The following is an 18,260-nucleotide window of genomic DNA, read 5'->3' as shown; positions in this document are numbered from 1 at the left end:
CCCCCCAAAACCAACCACTTCCTGTTTTTTTATTTGCTTTTGTTTTATTGAAAGTTTCACAAATGCACAAGCACTTTTCGGCCCAATATCCACGAGCTAGTTGGGGTCCGATTGATCAAAAAGTTCCATGCAGGCACAATGCAGATTAAAAATTCACGATGACTTTAACAGACATTAGAAAAGGAAATGGCAGCACTTGTCATGAGCTTAGATTACAAAAAAAAACAAACATATACATATTTGAAACAACATGTACACATTGCAATTAGTGCTGTTTAGTGCTGCTTTGATAATGAACTTGTGTACAAGAGTCCTTTATGCAAAGCTAGTTGAGGAGGTCAGCCTTATCTAGTATAGCTTAAACTCTTCGGAAAAATGTCATCATTGTTTTATATGAGGTGACAACTCATTCCAAGCCTTTGTACCTGCAAATTTGAGTAATCATTGCCCATAAATGTTGTTATTTGGTGGTAACTTGAAGTCTTCGGTATTGGCTCTTCTTGTGAAATTAGAGGTGCAAAATACAGAGACCTGGAAAGGGTGGTTATACAAACATTATGACATTATATACACATTCAGCAGTGTTTTTGTCGTGCGAAAGTTGAAATGGCAATAGCTGAAGATTTCTGAGTATAATGGCTTTGTACAATCAGTAAAACTAGATTTGCTCATTCTTTTTAAAGCCTGTTTTTTTACCCTAATGATCGAGTTTTCATAAGTCTTATAGATGAATTGCCACGATTCAACACAGTATGTAAGGTGAGAATTAAGGAATGTGAAATACCAGAAAATCAGTATTAAAGTACTCTTGGGCTTGTAACAAAGCAGTACACCCACCATCTTGCTAGACACCTACAGACAGCACTTATATTCTTCGTGTTGGTCAACTATAATGCTCAGATATCTAAACGTGTGTGTTTGTTGCACCATTTAATTAATGAAAGAGAAAAGTTTGTTCTCATTTATGTTTTTGGCATGTACATATGAAAATGGGCATAAGGATATTGCAAAAACCCATTTAAAAAATCTGGGCGATCTGCTTATTTTAGTTTTTTTTTCTTCCAGAGGGAAAGCCCCTGAGGATACCTGTCAAGTGTCAGAGTGCAGCAGTGGCCACTGTGGCACTAGTGCTGCCATCTAGAGACACCTCTGGAAAACCCATGTTAGCTTTCCTCAGATCAGCAGTGCTTTTGCCACAAAACTGCTTCAAGGAAAGGCGTGCACAGAAGACAGCTGTGCTTAGCGTGGCAAGCCACTTAGTCCCGAACGGTTCAGGTAAGCAATGCCATTGCCTCATGTCATATGTCATTTTACAGCGCCAGCTGTTAGCATCTAAAAACGTGAGATGGCAGTGCCTGCATCACTCACAGCTGCGGTATGAAGCACTCGCATAAAAAGTCCTGCACCTTTTATGCCGAGGCACCTGCAGGCTTCCACCGGCTGTGTCTTTTCTACTCGATGTACTCCATGTTCTAGGCATGTTGTGCAAGCACAGTATGTGAAGAGTGTGGGAAGTACTGCAATTGCTATTGGACAGTGGATTTTGGTCTCTACCAACATCATAACAGTGTGGAGGATGTGACCTCACTGCTCTGGAATAAAACAGCTGCACAGCATTACCCCTCTCCGGTACGAATAGAAAGCCGGTGGTAAGAGGCCTGCTACTGTACATTCGACTCCTGTGACGCTACCAACTGTTGCTGAATTTTGTGTTGCATTGTCGGTATCGTGGCTTCAGTTTTTATCTAGCACTCTCAGGATCGCTTATGTTAAATGGCTTCTTCAGCTCTAGCCTATCATGTGCATAAATGCCTTGGTCATGATTTGGCTAGAGTTTATTGCACTTATATATCTGTGTTGGTAGATTGTTTGTAGCTGTTACATTAGATTTCAGTGTCATAGGCATTGCATTGCAGCAGTGAATTTAGGAGAGGTAGTGACGTCTTTGTGCTGAAGCTTTCGCTTCACAGCACTTTTTTGCAAATTACATCATGTGATTGTGGCATGACACAGCAATATACAGGGTGTCCACGCTAACTTTAGTCAGGCTTTAAAAATATGCTGCAGCACTCTATGACGACGCGACCAAATGCATGTTGCTGACTGTTGCATGGAGCAACTCACACTATTTTTTGTGTGGTGCTTAATTGCATAATTAGTCGAGATTAATTAAGTTTGCAAGCAACGATGATAGACGAAAAAGTTCTATTAGAAAGTTGTAGAGCGGTCCGCAAAGCGTCCAATTGAACAGCTTCTAAATTTTCATATGTTTTTTCGCTCTCTGCAGATGCCCGTGAAATGCAAAAAATACCACGTAACATGCCCGCTTGCGCGCCGCGATTGCCCAGCACGCTCCACCAAAAATATATCACGGCACAAAGGATCGAGTCACTGTTTACCGGCAGCGTACCCAGAAAAGCTACCGGGGCACGTGTGCAAACCTTAACCTGCTTGTCTTTTTGGTGCTACCTGGGGCCACCTGGTGGCAATATAAAGTGAAAATTACATGTTTATTAAAATATATTTTTTAAATTTTTATTTGATACCTCAAAGGCCCCTGGTATAAGGCATTACATGAGGAATGGGCACGGCAGTTAAACAACAATGATCTTGATAGCATTCTTAAAATGGGTGGCATTGATATGATGCATGGTGTGCTGTGGTAGACCATTCCAGTCCCGGGATGACATGACAAAAAAAGATAGAGAATGAGTGGTAGTTTTTGCAGTGGGGGTGTAGATGGCCTTATGGTGACTAATCTGGCTTGAGAGTGGATAAACAGGTGATATGATTCTCCTAAAGAGGAATGATAAAACATATGAAAAAGGCACAATCGAGAAATTTTTCGGCGTTTGAAGGCTAGACAAGTTGGCTCTAGATTTTGAAGTTTATTCATTGCTAAACAGGTAACAAACGCGCAATAAAGCAGGGGCTAAAGGCATAGCCCGACAGGGGCTCTTGCCCTATCGAGCAGTAATGGCAGACAAGGCGCAATTTCAAACAAAACTTGCAAGCATATGCCATACATCTTGTACAGATAGCAAACGTTGAAAGTGAACAGAAAATAAAACTGTAAAAAACACTAACAAGCATATAAAATACATCAAATATACATAGCACACATTTAAACAAAAAGTTAAATTATTGTATTTTAACAAAGCAACGTAAGGAGAAATTATAAAGTTAATCATTTATTATTTTAGTCTCCAGCAGGAATCTTCTGAGTGACTTCTTTGAAATACGTGCCCTGAAATCAATCCAGTTTCCTAAGTTATTTAAAAATAGGGGGACTTGGTAGTTGCCGTAGTTGCCTGCCGTAGTTTGTACGTATGCGTGGTGTTCTGTTTCTTTTTGTAAGCAGTATCCGCTTGGTGTCTTAGGCCCGACGTTATGTGCAAGCTTGTAATAGTATATCTGACTAGGTTTAAGGATTTCATGTTTTAAAAAGAGGGGTTTAGTTGGTCAATTTTGAGGTCTACCCCTGTAGCTTTCAAACATTCTTAAATTTTTTTTCTGTACCATGGTTAACCGGGTATATTTTTTTTACTCGTAGTACCCCAGACACACTAGTGTAGTATGAATAATCAGAATAAATAAAGCGGATAGCACGATTTTGTATTTTTTTTAAGGTTAAAGAGAGATTATACTGGTGAGGATGCCATATTGCTGAAGTGTATTCTAGTTTAGGACGGACAAAAGTTAGGTATGCTATTGATTTGATGGATGGGGTGGCAAATCATAGATTGTGCCGTATGAAACGGGTACGATTAGCCTCGTTAGCGATGTTCATGATATGAGATGACCATGTTAGGTTTTGCGTTACATTAATACCCAAGTACTTACAGGAAGAGACGGATGACACTTCCGAACCAAAAAGATCGTATTTAGAAGGAGTATGCATCTGGCAACGATGGAACGAAATCAAACATGTTTTGGAAATATTATGAGACATTAACCAACATTTTTTTGATCTTGTTGAAGAATGCCAACGTCGGCACTGTTAGTAATTGGGCGGTAAATTACCGTACACAATCGTCAGCAAATGAGCAGATAGTAGAGGAAATATTGGAGGAAAGATCGTTAATGTATCTGAGGAAAAAGCAAGGGTCCTGGGACCGTACCTTGGGGAACACCTAAAATAACCGGGCTATGAGGAGAAGAATAATAGTTAGAGTCAGGCAGGTTCCTTCCTCCCTCCTCTATTTTGTTTTCCTCTCCTCCCGATTCAGCCTGACCACACCGAACATTCAGATTACACAGTGCCTAATTTATTTACATCTATTCACAATTGCGGTCATACTACTCTGCCGTCTGGATGCGGCTTCTCGTCTCGGCATCCACAATCCGTCTGTCCCGTTCTTCCCGGTCGTCTCTCCTCTCTTCCCGATCCTCCTTTCCAGCTTGCCCTCTCTCGTCCTTGCTTCCCCGCTGCTCCCTTCGGTCGACTCCCTGTGAAGGCATCTTGAGCTGGTTCCCGTCGTTACGGAGGCGGTGCGCAGACCTTGGTCTTATCGGATGATGCCCCCGTAACTGCTGTTCAGGGGGGTCTCGTCCGTCGCCACTGAGCGGCAAGCACACACACAGAAACACAAAGCGCCGGCTGTTTCTTGGGCGTGCCGAATCGTCCGCGCGTACACGCACATAACCGCGGCGGCCGTTCCTTCCGGCTATGTTCGGATGCGGTAAGGCCGTGCGCCCGACAGTTAGCATAGACGAATTGCTCTCTGTTAGTCAAAAAGTTACAACGCCATTCCAATGCTAACGGATTAAGATTTAGGCACGGTGACTTTAGTAGCAGTCTTTTATACGGTACTTTATCGAAAGCTTTTTTCGAAATCATGGAAGAGAATGTCAGTGGGAACGTTTCGATCAAGATTGGAGCTTAGGTCATTAATAAAGAGAGCCAATTGGGAGTCACATGAACGTCCTTTCAAAAAGCCATGTTGATTAGTAATGGAAAAATTTTACGGAGACAAGGAATTTGACTGTGTGCAAATAAATAATATGTTCCATTAGTTTTGAACAGACGCTTGTGAGGGAAATGGGGCGGTAATTTTTGCATCATACAGGTGAGCCCTTTTTGGGGAATGGAAAATGATCTTGCCAACTTTCCAATCTTGTGGAAGGACACCTGTTGATGTGGGCTTCTGAAAGAGGTGGCACAATAGTACGCTTACAATGTTTTCAGTATTTTTTAGGATTTTAGAATTTATTTCCGTCAACACCAGATGAAGATGATTATGTGGGAAGAGTTCAATATAGCCAATAATTTGTAATATCTGTGTTCATTATATCGAGGTTTGATTGTAATACAGACCTCACAGAATAAATATTTGCATAAATCAGCCTTTAAGTTAGACAGAAATGCAACTCCAATTAAGGCATAGAACAGCTGTGCAAACAGCTTGCTTACTAGAGTAATCCTGTTGCGTTCATAGTTTCGCATCTGCTCAGACGCTGGCCAGTTGCATCTGTTTTGCCGGAGAGGCTTTAGCTTCGTGGCGTTCGTGAGCTTCAGAGTGGCACCTTTGAATGAATGGGTTCTAGGTTTTTACGTTTTCAGTGTTTAATACAGATTACCACATTGCATGCACAAAGCAGGTGGGGAGCACGGCCAACGCCTGCATCACCGAGCATTTCATCCAAAATGTGTATTTATCTCCTTTCTTTTTGAATGCGCAGGAAATGCAAGTCGGTTTGCTGAGCACCTTGGACTTCAAGTGTGGCCTGCACACCTTGAGCCCATGGGTCAGGGCGTTTTATCACTGGAATTGGAACTGCCTGGTGGTCACTGTTGGCCAGCACTTAGAGCTGAGGCACTGCTGCGCATGCTGGTGAGACACTCAATAATAATAATGTAACGAATAAAAAAAGCAGACCAGTATGCATTTTTAATAAGTTTTATTAGTTGCATAATCAGTAGTTGCAGGATACACCAACACATAAAGAGAGTCCCAAAATCTGAACTGCAACTAACCTTCGGTAATGTAAACATATACACGCACACACAAAAAAAAATGGTAGCTGGTTTAACAAGGTGAGGCCAAATGTGAATGAGGTGTGCTAGCATGTTTTAGCCATTGTTTTGCTGGTTCACACACCCAATGTAAGCATTCACAGAACGATAGTTCTACACGAAACTCTATTGGTGTTATGGTACCATTTATACATATGCATAACCAAATGCAGCACAAATGTCTTTCCAAAACCAACCATTGTTTCAAAGTGTTTTGCATAGTTGGCCATAAAGCATGCTGACAGGTTGCTGACAACCCGGTGGGCAGATGGGCCACCTGCCAGAGGCTCCGGACAGTCAAACGTTGCAAGATGAGAGATTGGCGGTTTTAGTGCTAGCGCACTAAAAGCAGTTTTTTTGAGGCACAGCCTTAGCTGCTGACCCTGCCATACTTTGTCACATCCCCGTTGAACAAACCTGCTTAGTATAAATTTCATAAAACAACTTCTTGATGGTGAGATGTACTGCAGGTGGTGGTGGTTGCAGATGGCATTACCTATAGGTCCCTTAGATTAGACGAAGTGAACATATTGGCATTTTTCATTACAAAATATGGCTGCTGAAACCAAGAAAAAACTTGCAACCCTGTGGGACTAGTCGCTTTGCAGGGCTTGTTGTCATAGTGTTGAAACGCTAAGATGTGCAGAGAGAAAGTACATCATTTAGCACCTTTGTCCATTGCTGCAGCTTGGAACTTGTCATGTTTTAGCAGATGACATGACGGAAAAGCATGAAGCAAGAGACAGTGGAAATTTCAGCCAGAAACTTTTCAAGCACAGCTGTCTGTGCTTGTGGCAGTGCCGTTTCAGTGAAACCTTAACTGACAGCAACTTTTGTATGCCACTCCATGCAGCAGATATGTGAATGCAGTCACTCTGAGCATCAGATGTACAGTTGGCAATATACTGTTTTTCCTCTTTGCTGAACTGATTACTGGACTGCATAAGGCAAAGCATAATCATCTTGTTTTGCATAATCCTTTTGTAAATGGCTCGAAATGGCAGCGTGCAAAATGAAGCAGGGCTGTGGTTTATGCATATTTGCTGGTGTTATTGTGTCCTTGGAAAAGTTCTCTTTCCAAAGCACAGCATTTCGCATTGTTGGCAAATTCCCTTGAAGAAAGTGGGTGCTTGGTTTGCAGTGTGCATTTTCATTTGGCGCTGCATGGTTGTTCCAGTGGTAAACGGTTTAGTTGTGCTTATCAACAATCCAAATTAAAGCATCCATTCAAGGGCCACGAGAATGTTATGTCAAATAACATGTTCTTATTTATTGAGCACACAGTGTGTTCCAACTGCCAACAAGGTTGTTTATATTGAAGCAGACAGACATTTTGAAGTTACCAACTGTGAATCTGCATGTCTTGTCCAGGATGTGTTGAGAGACAACGATGACGCTCGAGCCGTGCCTAACATTCAAGTGGGAGAGAAGGTCGAGGCCGCATGTCAAGAACTGGAGCGGCTTCTTTGTAGCAGAGATGTCCTGACAGCGTACAATGCCTGGAGATCTCGTCTGGGCACGGCACTACCTCTTGCATAAGACCTGGCATAGCAACGTGCACGTGTGCTGTCCCTTGACGGTACAGGGTTGATCAAAATTTCCTGGTCCACAGGGTCCGCTCTTTAGCTACACAGTCACACTTACAATGCCTATGGAGCTATCAGGGTTCTTTGGGCTGAAAATGAGCCAGAGGTTTTCAGCTTTGGAGGTGTCGTGAATGCCCTGCTATGCGGCTCGAAAGCAGACTGTGAACAAGGAACTATGCAACTGCCTTTCATCACGGGGAATACTGATTGTGTTTATGATGACAGCAGCATCTGCAAACTAGAAAGTAAAATAGCCAATAAAGCTTTGTCGCTTAAGGAAACCTTTTAATCTGGATTCAAAATGCCTGAAGTTGTTATGCACTTAGCACTTACGCTAAGACAGCTGTCTTTGCAGCTGCGTCAACAGCAGTGCTAAACATGTAGATACAGACAGCCAGCGTCTTTGGTGCGGCTTACAAGCTTGATTTTGCTGGCACAAAGTTATTTAGTCTCCTGCTTGAATGAGTAGCTACTGATTCAGTAACCATGGCATGCAACCTCACTTGTTCTAGTGCATATCAAATAATTGTCACAGTTCATTATGTACAGCAGCATTTCAAAGCGTGATGTCAATGGGTCCCCAAACAGACACACCTGAAGGTCGACGCAAGCAGTTAGGATGGTGACCTGAGACAACTTTGTTTTATGCACAATGAAATCTTAAAAAGCATCTCGACGCTTATTGTCCGCAGTAAAGAACAGAGGCAGCTCACATCAGCACCAGCCTAAACAATGTTTCTTCTGTTTCAACAGGGCAGCTCCAGGCGCTCCCTCAACGTCTTGTGGATCGGAACATGCTCACTTAGGGCAGCAGGGTCTGTCAACACTGCAACCGGTAACTGCAGAACAAAGAGCGGCTCACTCAGCACACATGCATGCCATGTAGGACATATCTTGTAGCAGCATACTCTGTACAAGCACAAATTAACTGCGTGGGTCAACAAAAAAACTCTACAAGCTTGCTGATAAGAAGGAACCAAGCTTTCTGCTGACCTCATGGGCCTGTGAAGTTAGTGCTTTGAACTGCTAAGCCTAACACAAATTGCCCTGAATTAAATTTTGCGTGTGAAAAGTTGATGTCTCAGCGATGTACATATGTGAATTTAATTCTATAATAAATATACTCTCGTACTTCATGTAGCTAAGGATTGTACTGTAAGTGAAATGTTCATGAAAAACAGAAATAACGTACTGTGCTACGCTATAGGTGCCATACACATAGCACGTGTATAGCACAGTCATCTAGCACGACACTAATTCTAATTTTGACGTTCTTGTCTTCTTTGCCCACATCAAAAATCCTGCCTACCACTGGTATGATTTCTCACAAGCCGGTGACCGGCTTTTGCCACGAGTGTTCCTGGCTGACTATATATGCAGTGAAACTAGTGTCATCGTTGAAGTATTTATCTAGGAAGTCCCGGAACAAGCATGACACTTGGGTCAACAATGCAAGAAATGATATGCCTCCTTGTTTCCACGTTGTCTGTGGCCTCCCGGGAACCAGGCCAGAAACCTTTTAGTATCTGCTTGCACACTGCAAATATCCAGCTTCTCATATTCTGAACATCTTACTGCAACAGCATACTGTGGCATCATTCTACTGTTGCCACAGATACGCTTCATACATCGGCGAAACAAAAAACCTCCACCAAATAATAAGACAACACAAAAATGACATCTGGCTAATGAATTCAGAATCCAACCCCCTCGCCAAACACTGCGAACGCGCCGACCACCGGATAGCCTTCGAGGAGGTGAGCGTCTTGGCCGTGGAGCCAAACCTGTTCAAGAGGCGACATGTGGAGTCATTGCACATCCGGCTCAGAAAGGCGGCGATGAATAGGACTCCAGGAACGCTGCCCTCTGCGTACGTTAGTGGACTGCACCACGTGCTAACAAAGGGAGAGCGAAGGCAGCAACCTGCTGCTGCTGGCACACTTTAGTCAGCGCCTGAAGAAGGAACCGAGTTGGTACCAAAACGTTGGGTAAAGTTAAATGTTGGTTGGCGTCAGTTTTCTCTCAACTATTTCAACAACCCAACCAGACGGACTTCCGTCGAAGATGTTTTCGTTCATACACTTCTTTTACTCCCTGGCATCCAATATCACCAAATAGCTGCACAGATGAACAAATCTTTAGCAAGATCCAATGTGAAGACTAAGTGGTATTTTAGCATGTAAAACAGGAAGGCCATTCTCATGGCCAAAAAGCTCCGAGACTATAACAGTTTAATCACATATTTACATATAAGCTCAGAACCAAAGCATTATAGAGGGGTTAAATAAATGCAGCATTTTTCTTCTCGAAGGGCACCAGCTGTGTTGCCATGCTGGGAAGCCAACCCAACTGGCGGCTGTCACTCGGTTTTTTTCAGCCTCCGCAATCGCCACAGTGCTAAAATTATGCAGAAGGTCTCTCACAGTTGCCGTTCTTCGGATGACTGAATTTCAGTTATCTAGCATGAGTTTTCGGTGGAATTTTATACGTATTACGAATTTCGGCTATATTGAACTACTGTACAATTTTTTTTATCAGTTCGCTATAATGACGTTTGACTGTAGTATTAATATGTTCATTAATACATGAAAACAGTTTCCCAACACTAAAAGACAGACAGAACTGCAGGCTCATTTGCAGAAGGGCTGCTGCTGTTCTGTTGAGCAGAACAAAGTCTGGTGGAAAGAGCCCAACTCACATCAAGCTGAGATGCCTCACACTCTCGGCTGGTGTATTCCCGCAGCAGGTAGTTCCAGCCCGCCTGGAAAGTGCACAATGCCGTATTTAAACACTGTCTGCAATTTTCATGTCAATTCAGTCATACCTCGTGGTAGTAGCGGGTGTCGTTCATGCGTATGAGCACATTGTCAACTCGTAGAAAATAGCGCAACAACACAAAGAAGCTGTTCTTCATGATGCGCTGCCGAGAGAGAAAAAATAAATGTAAGACAGGTATGTGCAATAGGCTGAAACCAGCGTTTTTTTTTTATATACATAAACAATTGTGTTCCCACTGAGGAAAGACACGAATTGCATTTCTTACTGTAGTTTGTATAATTTGGAACTTCGAAAAAATTTCGGACAAGCATTTGCTGACATGCTTTCATAAAGTTGGGTGCACTTATAGCCAACAACCGCTTTGCTATGACTACGTTGAAACGCTCAGACAGGTTATGGTACTACAATTAACTACTACTAAAGGCTACTAAAGTTAACTTGTACTCGCACGCATCCTGAGTGACAAACCATAGCAACTTTTTTCAATACGACTTCTTTTATTAAACACGTGAAGATATGACCAAACAATGGCATAATGCGCGCAAGATATTCTAGTGCAAAGCATGGAATGAAACAGATTTGGATTTTTGAACTTCTGCATGTGGCTGCCACATTTCACTTTCCTCTAGAGTGTAATACTGCGAATGCACTTCTCATAGAACTTGCAGAACCTTGTGAAACAGTTCTGCACCCGCGAAAACAGAATAGGTATGTGCATGGAGTTCCAGGCCGTGTACAGACCCGGCTACCATGAAAGCGCTTGGTGACAACTCACCATCTTCACGGAGCATTGTGCTACCCCATGGTCAGCGAGCTCGTCCTCGTAAAGACAAATGTCTTGGTAGAAAAGGATCTGCTCTCGCTTCTTGAGCTTTTCCATGTCAATATGATCATCTGTTTCTTTCACCTGGAATAGGAAGGAGGTACCATGACATGCTAGAGCACTGCATGGACCCAGGCTGGGCTTGGCCTGGATAGCACAGATTCTCTCCAGGTTGGACGGGTTGAGTCCGGTGACTTGAAAGTGATAGTGCGGGCTGGCTCCCAACCTCCAAACAAAAAGCTCGGACTAAAAACCATGTGATGCAACTGTCTAGCAGTGTTTGTGTGTTCTAGTTACAGATTTTCTTGCATGCAGCTGTAGCTTGTGAATCTTTACTCTCTTCTACCGCGATAGCATTAAGGTGCCCGTATCACAGAAAAGAGAGTGTCACTGCCGGCATTGTTGACCGTGACCGAAAAGCCCACGAAAAAATCCCGAGAAGTAACCTAGCTCACGTGGCCTTCTGACATCATCACAATCTGCCCACCAATCCGGTGGGCAGATTGTGATGATTGTGAGCAAACTGCCCTCCGTGGCAGGTGGCAATTAATGCAGTTAATGATTGGTAGCAAGTGGTTGCTCGGGAAGAGCGACCTGGGTCTCACGAGCCCCACCAGTGGTAGCACCTGCCATTGCAGGGCAGTGGCGCATTGCTTAGCTGCTGCAACACTGTGCGAGGAGTGGTATGAGGACTCCCAGTAATCTATGACTGCAAAGTATAAAAAGACCAATTTCATATATATGGGCAGTGGTAGCACTTGCCATTGCAGGGCAGTGGCGCATTGCTTAGCTGCTGCAACACTGTGCGAGGAGTGGTATGAGGACTCCCAGTAATCTATGACTGCAAAGTATAAAAAGACCAATTTCATATATATGGGCAGTGGTAGCACTTTCCATTGCAGGGCAGTGGCGCATTGCTTAGCTGCTGCAACACTGTGCGAGGAGTGGTATGAGGACTCTCAGTAATCTATGACTGCAAAGTATAAAAAGACCAATTTCATATATATGGGCACATGTCCATTAACACTCTTGCATTAAGTGGAGCTTGTGTTCCTTCCAGTTTTTCTTTTTTAAAAAAGCACTAATAAGCCTTTCTCTTAACTTTACCCTTATCTCTAGGCACACAGTACGTATAAAAACAACTGTCTGCGTGCTTCCAGTACTCATTTCAGAGCAGTGCTGTACCACTGCACACAGCATGCATGGGATTTAGCTGGATAAAATTCCATTCTTGCCATAGGAAATAACGTACCGACAGGGTGCATCTGCATAAGTCTCACAGCTGCACCTTTTTGTGGTGCGTCATATAAAGTCAGTACGTAAACTACTGTGCACTTTTTTCTATTTGTTATGTTCACGCTACAGAGTAAGTATTCTGAATACTTTGCCAGTTGACTAGAATAAGAGCCACTCGTATTCTTAGTTTTACTGTAAGAGAACTCTTTTCACCACTAAAATTATGGGTGGTAGGAGCTACGTCTTGATGGGACCAGTCGCCTTCGTCACCTGACCCAGCTGTGGGCTAACTAGGTCAGGTCAGGCTGGGCATGTGTAGAGTGGTCTATAGGGGCATGCCTAGGCCGGGCCTAAGAAAGCAGGCCAGTGCAGTGCTCTATGACGTGCTCCCTCTTGCCCCAGACATAATGAAGCAGCAGTACCTTAACAAAAAAAAAGGGGCAATGTTGCCGACTTACAAGCTTATGTAACATCATCTTACAGGGCCACTAAATGCCTTGCAATACAAAAAACAAATATGCTCAAGTAAGCGGTTTCAAATGACAGCATGGCTGCTTTTGGCAATTACTCTGTGCCAAAGTAAAGGAAAATGTGGCAGATGTGACTCAAAACCATCATGTCTTAACTGGTAACACAATATCTTAGTTGTAGCTGCACTATGAAATACAGACAACTAAGTCAATGTGTCTAGCTCACAAGTGATCCTACAGCTTTAGGCATGAACGAAAAACAGCATTGCAATGCACAGCTGACAAGGTGTACTTTTTGACATACCACTATTGTTTTGTCTTTGCCAAAGAGTGTGCCTTTGTAGTCGCTAGTGAAAGTCCAGTCGAAATGTGCTTCATCATCCTTTGAATAGTCCGCAAGGGGCCTAAAACAGCAATAAGAGGTACATGAGGTGAAACCTGACATGCCACTGCAATTGCAATGCAGCACACCAAGAAGCAAACTTTGCAGTGTTGAGGTACAATTTTATAAGTACACATTACTGCACCCGCAAACAAGTCAAGAGTCTGACAGGATGGCTTGCAGTGGCATGTTTTCCAGTTTATCCTGAAAGGAATGCAGCGAACACAGGGTAAAGTGAGCAGCAATATTACCTGGCTTCCCGCCATGCTTGTGCAGCTGCCACTCTTGGGATGTAGTTGTCACTACTGAGACACCGCAGGGCATCCATGCAGGTGAACTCTATTCCAAACCCATTTGCATGCTCTATCCGGAGAATGTTGTTAGCAAACGTCATGTCTGGATGTGTTGGCAGTTTGAGCTCTTCAATATACCTGTAGGAAGAGAGACGTGCATGATCAATTCATGTCTTGCAATATGTTAAATAAAATTATGAGTGCCATTACAAATCAGTGGGTAGAAGAATGTGAGCTATCCAGTACGTCGGTGCTAGCTTTCCATTTCCTTTAGTTGGCGAAATGCCAATGTGTTTATACAGGTGAGAATGTTCAGCTTGTTTGGAATGAAGTTTGCACCTAAGAGTGCAAAAGAATTTCAGCTTAATTATGAGCACAGATGCCCCCCAAAAAAATGTATTTTGCATTTCAGAGGAAAAGTTCCACCATTCTCTTCAGCATGAATGATAGGTAACACAATAAGAGCAAAGACGGCGCACAGAATGTGCTTGAGCAGATGCAGAGGTAAGTACATGAAACAGGTACAAAATGCCTGAATTAAAATGCATGCACTGAGTTCATTCTTCAAGGTACCAAGAACAATGTTGGCAAGTTAATAAAACAAAAGGTCACTTTAGATAGAAATGTGAACATGGCAACGCTCTTGAGGTTTTCAAAATTCGGCTCCAGAGAAGGCCACCCAGAGGAGACAACTTTTTCTATTGCCCAATTTTTATCAGCTGTATTTGAACACTTCATTCTGGTCTGCGGTATTCATCATTGCTCCATATCCATCTATCTGCACACAAGGGTCCGCACGGGGCTCAAGTGAGGCCACTCTGGTAGTGCTGTTGTGGATTCCTAAAGTCTGTGTGTGGCTGCGTGACTTCTAATATGATAGCTGAACACAATAGCTGCACATGCCAGGCAGGCATCTCCCTAGTAGCACACCTCTGACTTGCCTGGCCATTATCGATACACTAGTGTTTTGCCCTGATGCAAATCCAATGAAAATGCCAAACAGGTTTCATGTCAGTAGTACAGAGAGGGGAGACAAATTGAAAAGGCTGTGCAAACAATTTATGACACAAAACGCAACCACCTTGGTGTAGTAGCATGAGAAAAATTTGACAGCACTATCATGAAACCTAGTATGAGAAAGTTGCGATAGCAGCTGGATCTGCCCTCGATACTTTTGCTCTAATGAATGCTCTTACTCTAAGCCAATGCTTCACACATGCCACAGCATTTTTCTGGAGGGTGAAGATTGGGTAGGGAGCTGGGTGAAGGGTGGCCTTGGGTCTGCGGGCAGCCCTACGGGGATGCGGTGGGGAGGTGGCTGGTGAGTGGTGCATCTGGAAGGTGGCTGGCTTGCCCACTCAGTCATTGAATTCGATTTCGCCGCCATTTTTTAATACAATAGCATAAAAGCCTCATCGGAGAAAAAACCCAGCAGTGTATCATATAATTCGCTGACTGGTCGACGGGGTGTGTGTCATGAGACCATGTGACAATGCCGAGTTGGTAGGTCACATGACAAGGCGCAGTGTGGCAGCAGGCTCTGCGTAACTTGGCAGGCATGCTTGGCTGTGTGCAGGGGTGTCTAAATCGCCCCGCATATTGGTTTGAATGGAGCCAGAATCAACGCCATGTGTGTTTACCATAACAGAAAATCCCAGCAAGTGGAGGGGTGACCACGAAAGTATGTCGCTGGAGATGGTATCGGCGGACGCAGAGGCTTAGCATATGCGGTGAGCAGCAACGACGGAGAAGCAGGCTGAGCAGACTTTAGACTTTAATGCTAGCACATTCTCAATGCATAATGTAATTAAGTGTCCCCTACATTTTCTGTTCTGCTGCTGTGTGGGCTTCTAGTAGGCAGAAGTCTTGTTGAGGAGGAGGAGGAGAAGGACTTTAATGGAACAGGAGAGGTCTGCCTGGTTGTTGGCCTGGCATGCTACTCCACGTGGTGGGAAGGTGAGTGGCGCTTCTGGAGGGTGGAGGCTTCACTCCTTGAAGCTTCACTCATTGAGGCTTCGCACCGATGATGCCGGCATTTTTTCCAAGTGCCACTGGCACTGCCACAGCAGTAAAAGATGTCGAGTATGCAAACTCCAGGACTTTTTGCCCTCTCTTGTGGCAAAGAACAGGTAGCTTTTTAAGGCCCTCCCTTTATGAAGAGGAAAGCCTCAATTCAATCCAATCCAAAAGTCGTACTCCAGCCCACGCTTCCATGCCATGAATAAACCCGATAACAGGCCAACATGGTCCACATGTGCACAGGTGGCATATTCTTGAGAGATGCCACATACCAGCTCATGTGTCCTTTACAAGTCAGGCCTACTTGGGCAGTACGGGATAGTGGTAGTGGTGTTAGTGTCATTAAGAACAGGTGAGATATGTCTTATATTGATGATGCCAGCAATTGCAATTGTTCCACCTCTGTTTTATAGGCTAAAAAATACACCTACACCTTATAACAGTGCTCCAGAAAGCTGCTCCGTGAATTTCAAAAGCAGTCTTACTACAGCCTCTCAGTTCATGGACCATAAGACGACACAAAAACGAATGACAGAGTCCGGATGCACTAGGTGAAAATGTTGCACGTCACCCACAACTGCTTAAGGGCAGATGATATGCAACATGATGAATCTTGTGCAGCCATACCGGAGTGTAGGCAGCATGGCTGCTGACTTTGGACAGGTGGTTGGGAGTGGATGAGAACTTTTCCAGCGATAGCTGTTGACAGCAGTTTTGGGGCGCAGTGTGAGGTCGCCATAGACAGTTGTGAAACCCTGCTGGCCACAGATAATGGTCCAGGTGGGTTCTTGATGTACCCTGGGTGATCATGTGACCCTTGTGCAAGACCTACTGAACTACAGACCTGCACAGATAGCGGGATCACATGGAGCTGCAAGCGCTTAGTTGCCCTGTTCATCTGTGATCATCATCACCAGCCACCATCATCGTGAGCTATTTTGTGCATGCAATTTATGTACAGTACTCACGGATTGAAATAGGACATTCGGAGCGCTAGCCTTGCAGTGCCACGCAGGCATGTGGTAAACCACAGGCCGGCTGATTGGCTACTGGAAGGAACAATTCTGCTTTGTAGATGTTCTCCCTCTCACGCCATACCACAATGCACCACCTTGGTTCCATGAGCGTCTACGGGCGGCGCTCCATGAAGCGACGGCCACGCGCTCCGAATGTCCTATTTCAATCCGTGAGTACTGTACATTTACTTTGGCTTTCTCTTCTCTCTAAAAATCAGCAATGAAAACAGCCATAATAACTTTTTACACTCTAGGACAAGCCTGTGTTTCAGTGAGTCTTCCACTAGTGCACCTGGACTGTGTGGGCAATAAAGTGGGCGCTGTATTAGGCTGGCAAGATAAAGCTTTGATGCTTGACGAACACTACAATCACTTCTGTGGCGAGACTGTGCAGTTATCCCACAGCTGCCACTGTCGTAAATGTTGCACAATCATGTAGTGTCAATGTCACACATGCTAAACAATGGCCTAAGTGCTTCATAGTTTTTCTTTTTTTTTTTTTTCTGCAGGATGAAGTGTGTGCTTTGGCAACATCTAGGTTCGCAGCAAACCATCTGACCACTAATATTATGCAGAACCATCCATACACTTTTAAAGCTGCGTCAAGGGACCGCAGAGCTTGCAACAAGTGCCAAATGACAAAATGCCGCCTGAACATGTGGTGAAAGTTTGTGGAAGTCTCTAGACGTCTCTGAACGTTTTCCAAGCTACCATTAAGTCCACCTGGCTGATAAGACAACCACCTCATATTGTCGGGGAAATAAAATTTTTATAAAAACGAGAAAGCACAGCTTGTCCTGCGCAATGAAGTGACAACAACGCAAACCATGAGCTCTTGCAGATGCTGAGAACAAATGAAAACCTTTCTGACATGTCTCACTGTTATATGACAGCTGTTATTTATGAGGAAACAACGTGATCCACAAAATGATTCCACCTCATGAAAGCTGTAAGATAACACAGTCTGCAAAGTAATAGGTAACCAGTTAACAATGATGCCTATATACAGTGTCATACTACATATACGACAACAATATCGAAGTGGTCAAACAGCAGACTGAGACATCACTCGTCCCACTTACTTCCATTATCAAGCGGTAAAACGTGCCCACACTTACCTGCAGAACAGGCAGATTTGGCGGTTTTCACCGGTCCCATCGGTCGGTGCACTTCTACAAATACTCGGCGATGGGCACTGTGACTGAAGAATGTGGCTTGAGCGGCCCGTCACTTTCCACGGACCGAAGGAGAAGTGCTCTTCAGTTCCACCGCACATTTTTCTCTCTGTCGCCGCCGTCGCAATAACAGCTTTACACTACCACCTGGCCCCTGTTACACAGCATACCCTGATAAGTTCAAGCATTCGATCAGCAGCTAATGAACGGCTTGTGCCACTGGTGCTTCAGCAACGCCGGTAGCACCAGTTGATAGGCAACGCTTTCCTTCGTGCTCACCACACCTCCACGGATAAATTTTCCTTGTAGAAAGTAGATGCAAGGTATGGCAACGTCTCCAACCACAAAATGCACACACTAACGATATGTTTCAAAGGGTGGGCATTTTTATAGTGACAAAACTCTCGTTTTAGCCGACATTTGTTTTCGGTCTTTAAAACGTGTTGCCTTTCGGATTTGCGATGAC

The 18,260-nt window shown here is 44.0% G+C and overlaps 2 protein-coding genes across 4 annotated transcripts in view; one reads left to right on the top strand and one right to left on the bottom strand.

Moving 5' to 3' along the window:
• Window positions 1–8,742, top strand: part of LOC144098467 (uncharacterized) — a 21,354-nt gene extending 12,612 nt beyond the window's left edge. The window contains exons 8-11 of one of the 3 annotated variants that reach the window (XR_013307185.1): window positions 1,066–1,275; window positions 1,477–1,649; window positions 5,683–5,834; window positions 7,388–7,891. Coding sequence is in view for 2 of the 3 variants with exons in the window: in XM_077631150.1 (XP_077487276.1) it covers window positions 1,066–1,275; window positions 5,683–5,834; window positions 7,388–7,555 (530 nt within the window). In the remaining variant the exon portion in view is untranslated. Of the gene's footprint in view, window positions 1–1,065; window positions 1,276–1,476; window positions 1,650–5,682; window positions 5,835–7,387 lie in introns of all 3 variants that reach the window. The other 2 variants (XM_077631150.1, XM_077631151.1) reach the window with 2 other exon arrangements.
• LOC144098474 (TIP41-like protein) lies at window positions 5,885–18,260 on the bottom strand. Its single transcript, XM_077631160.1, has 7 exons — window positions 17,738–18,260; window positions 13,543–13,722; window positions 13,214–13,313; window positions 11,156–11,287; window positions 10,427–10,522; window positions 10,301–10,363; window positions 5,885–8,441 (listed from the first exon to the last, which is right to left on the bottom strand). The coding sequence occupies exons 1-7, from the start codon at window positions 17,893–17,895 to the stop codon at window positions 8,349–8,351; spliced, it is 822 nt and encodes a 273-aa protein (XP_077487286.1). The 5' UTR covers window positions 17,896–18,260; the 3' UTR covers window positions 5,885–8,348.

This window comes from Amblyomma americanum, chromosome 7 (assembly GCF_052857255.1).
Source record: "Amblyomma americanum isolate KBUSLIRL-KWMA chromosome 7, ASM5285725v1, whole genome shotgun sequence".
Classification (NCBI taxonomy): Eukaryota; Metazoa; Arthropoda; class Arachnida; order Ixodida; family Ixodidae; genus Amblyomma; species Amblyomma americanum.
This window is presented reverse-complemented; position numbering and strand designations above follow the sequence as displayed.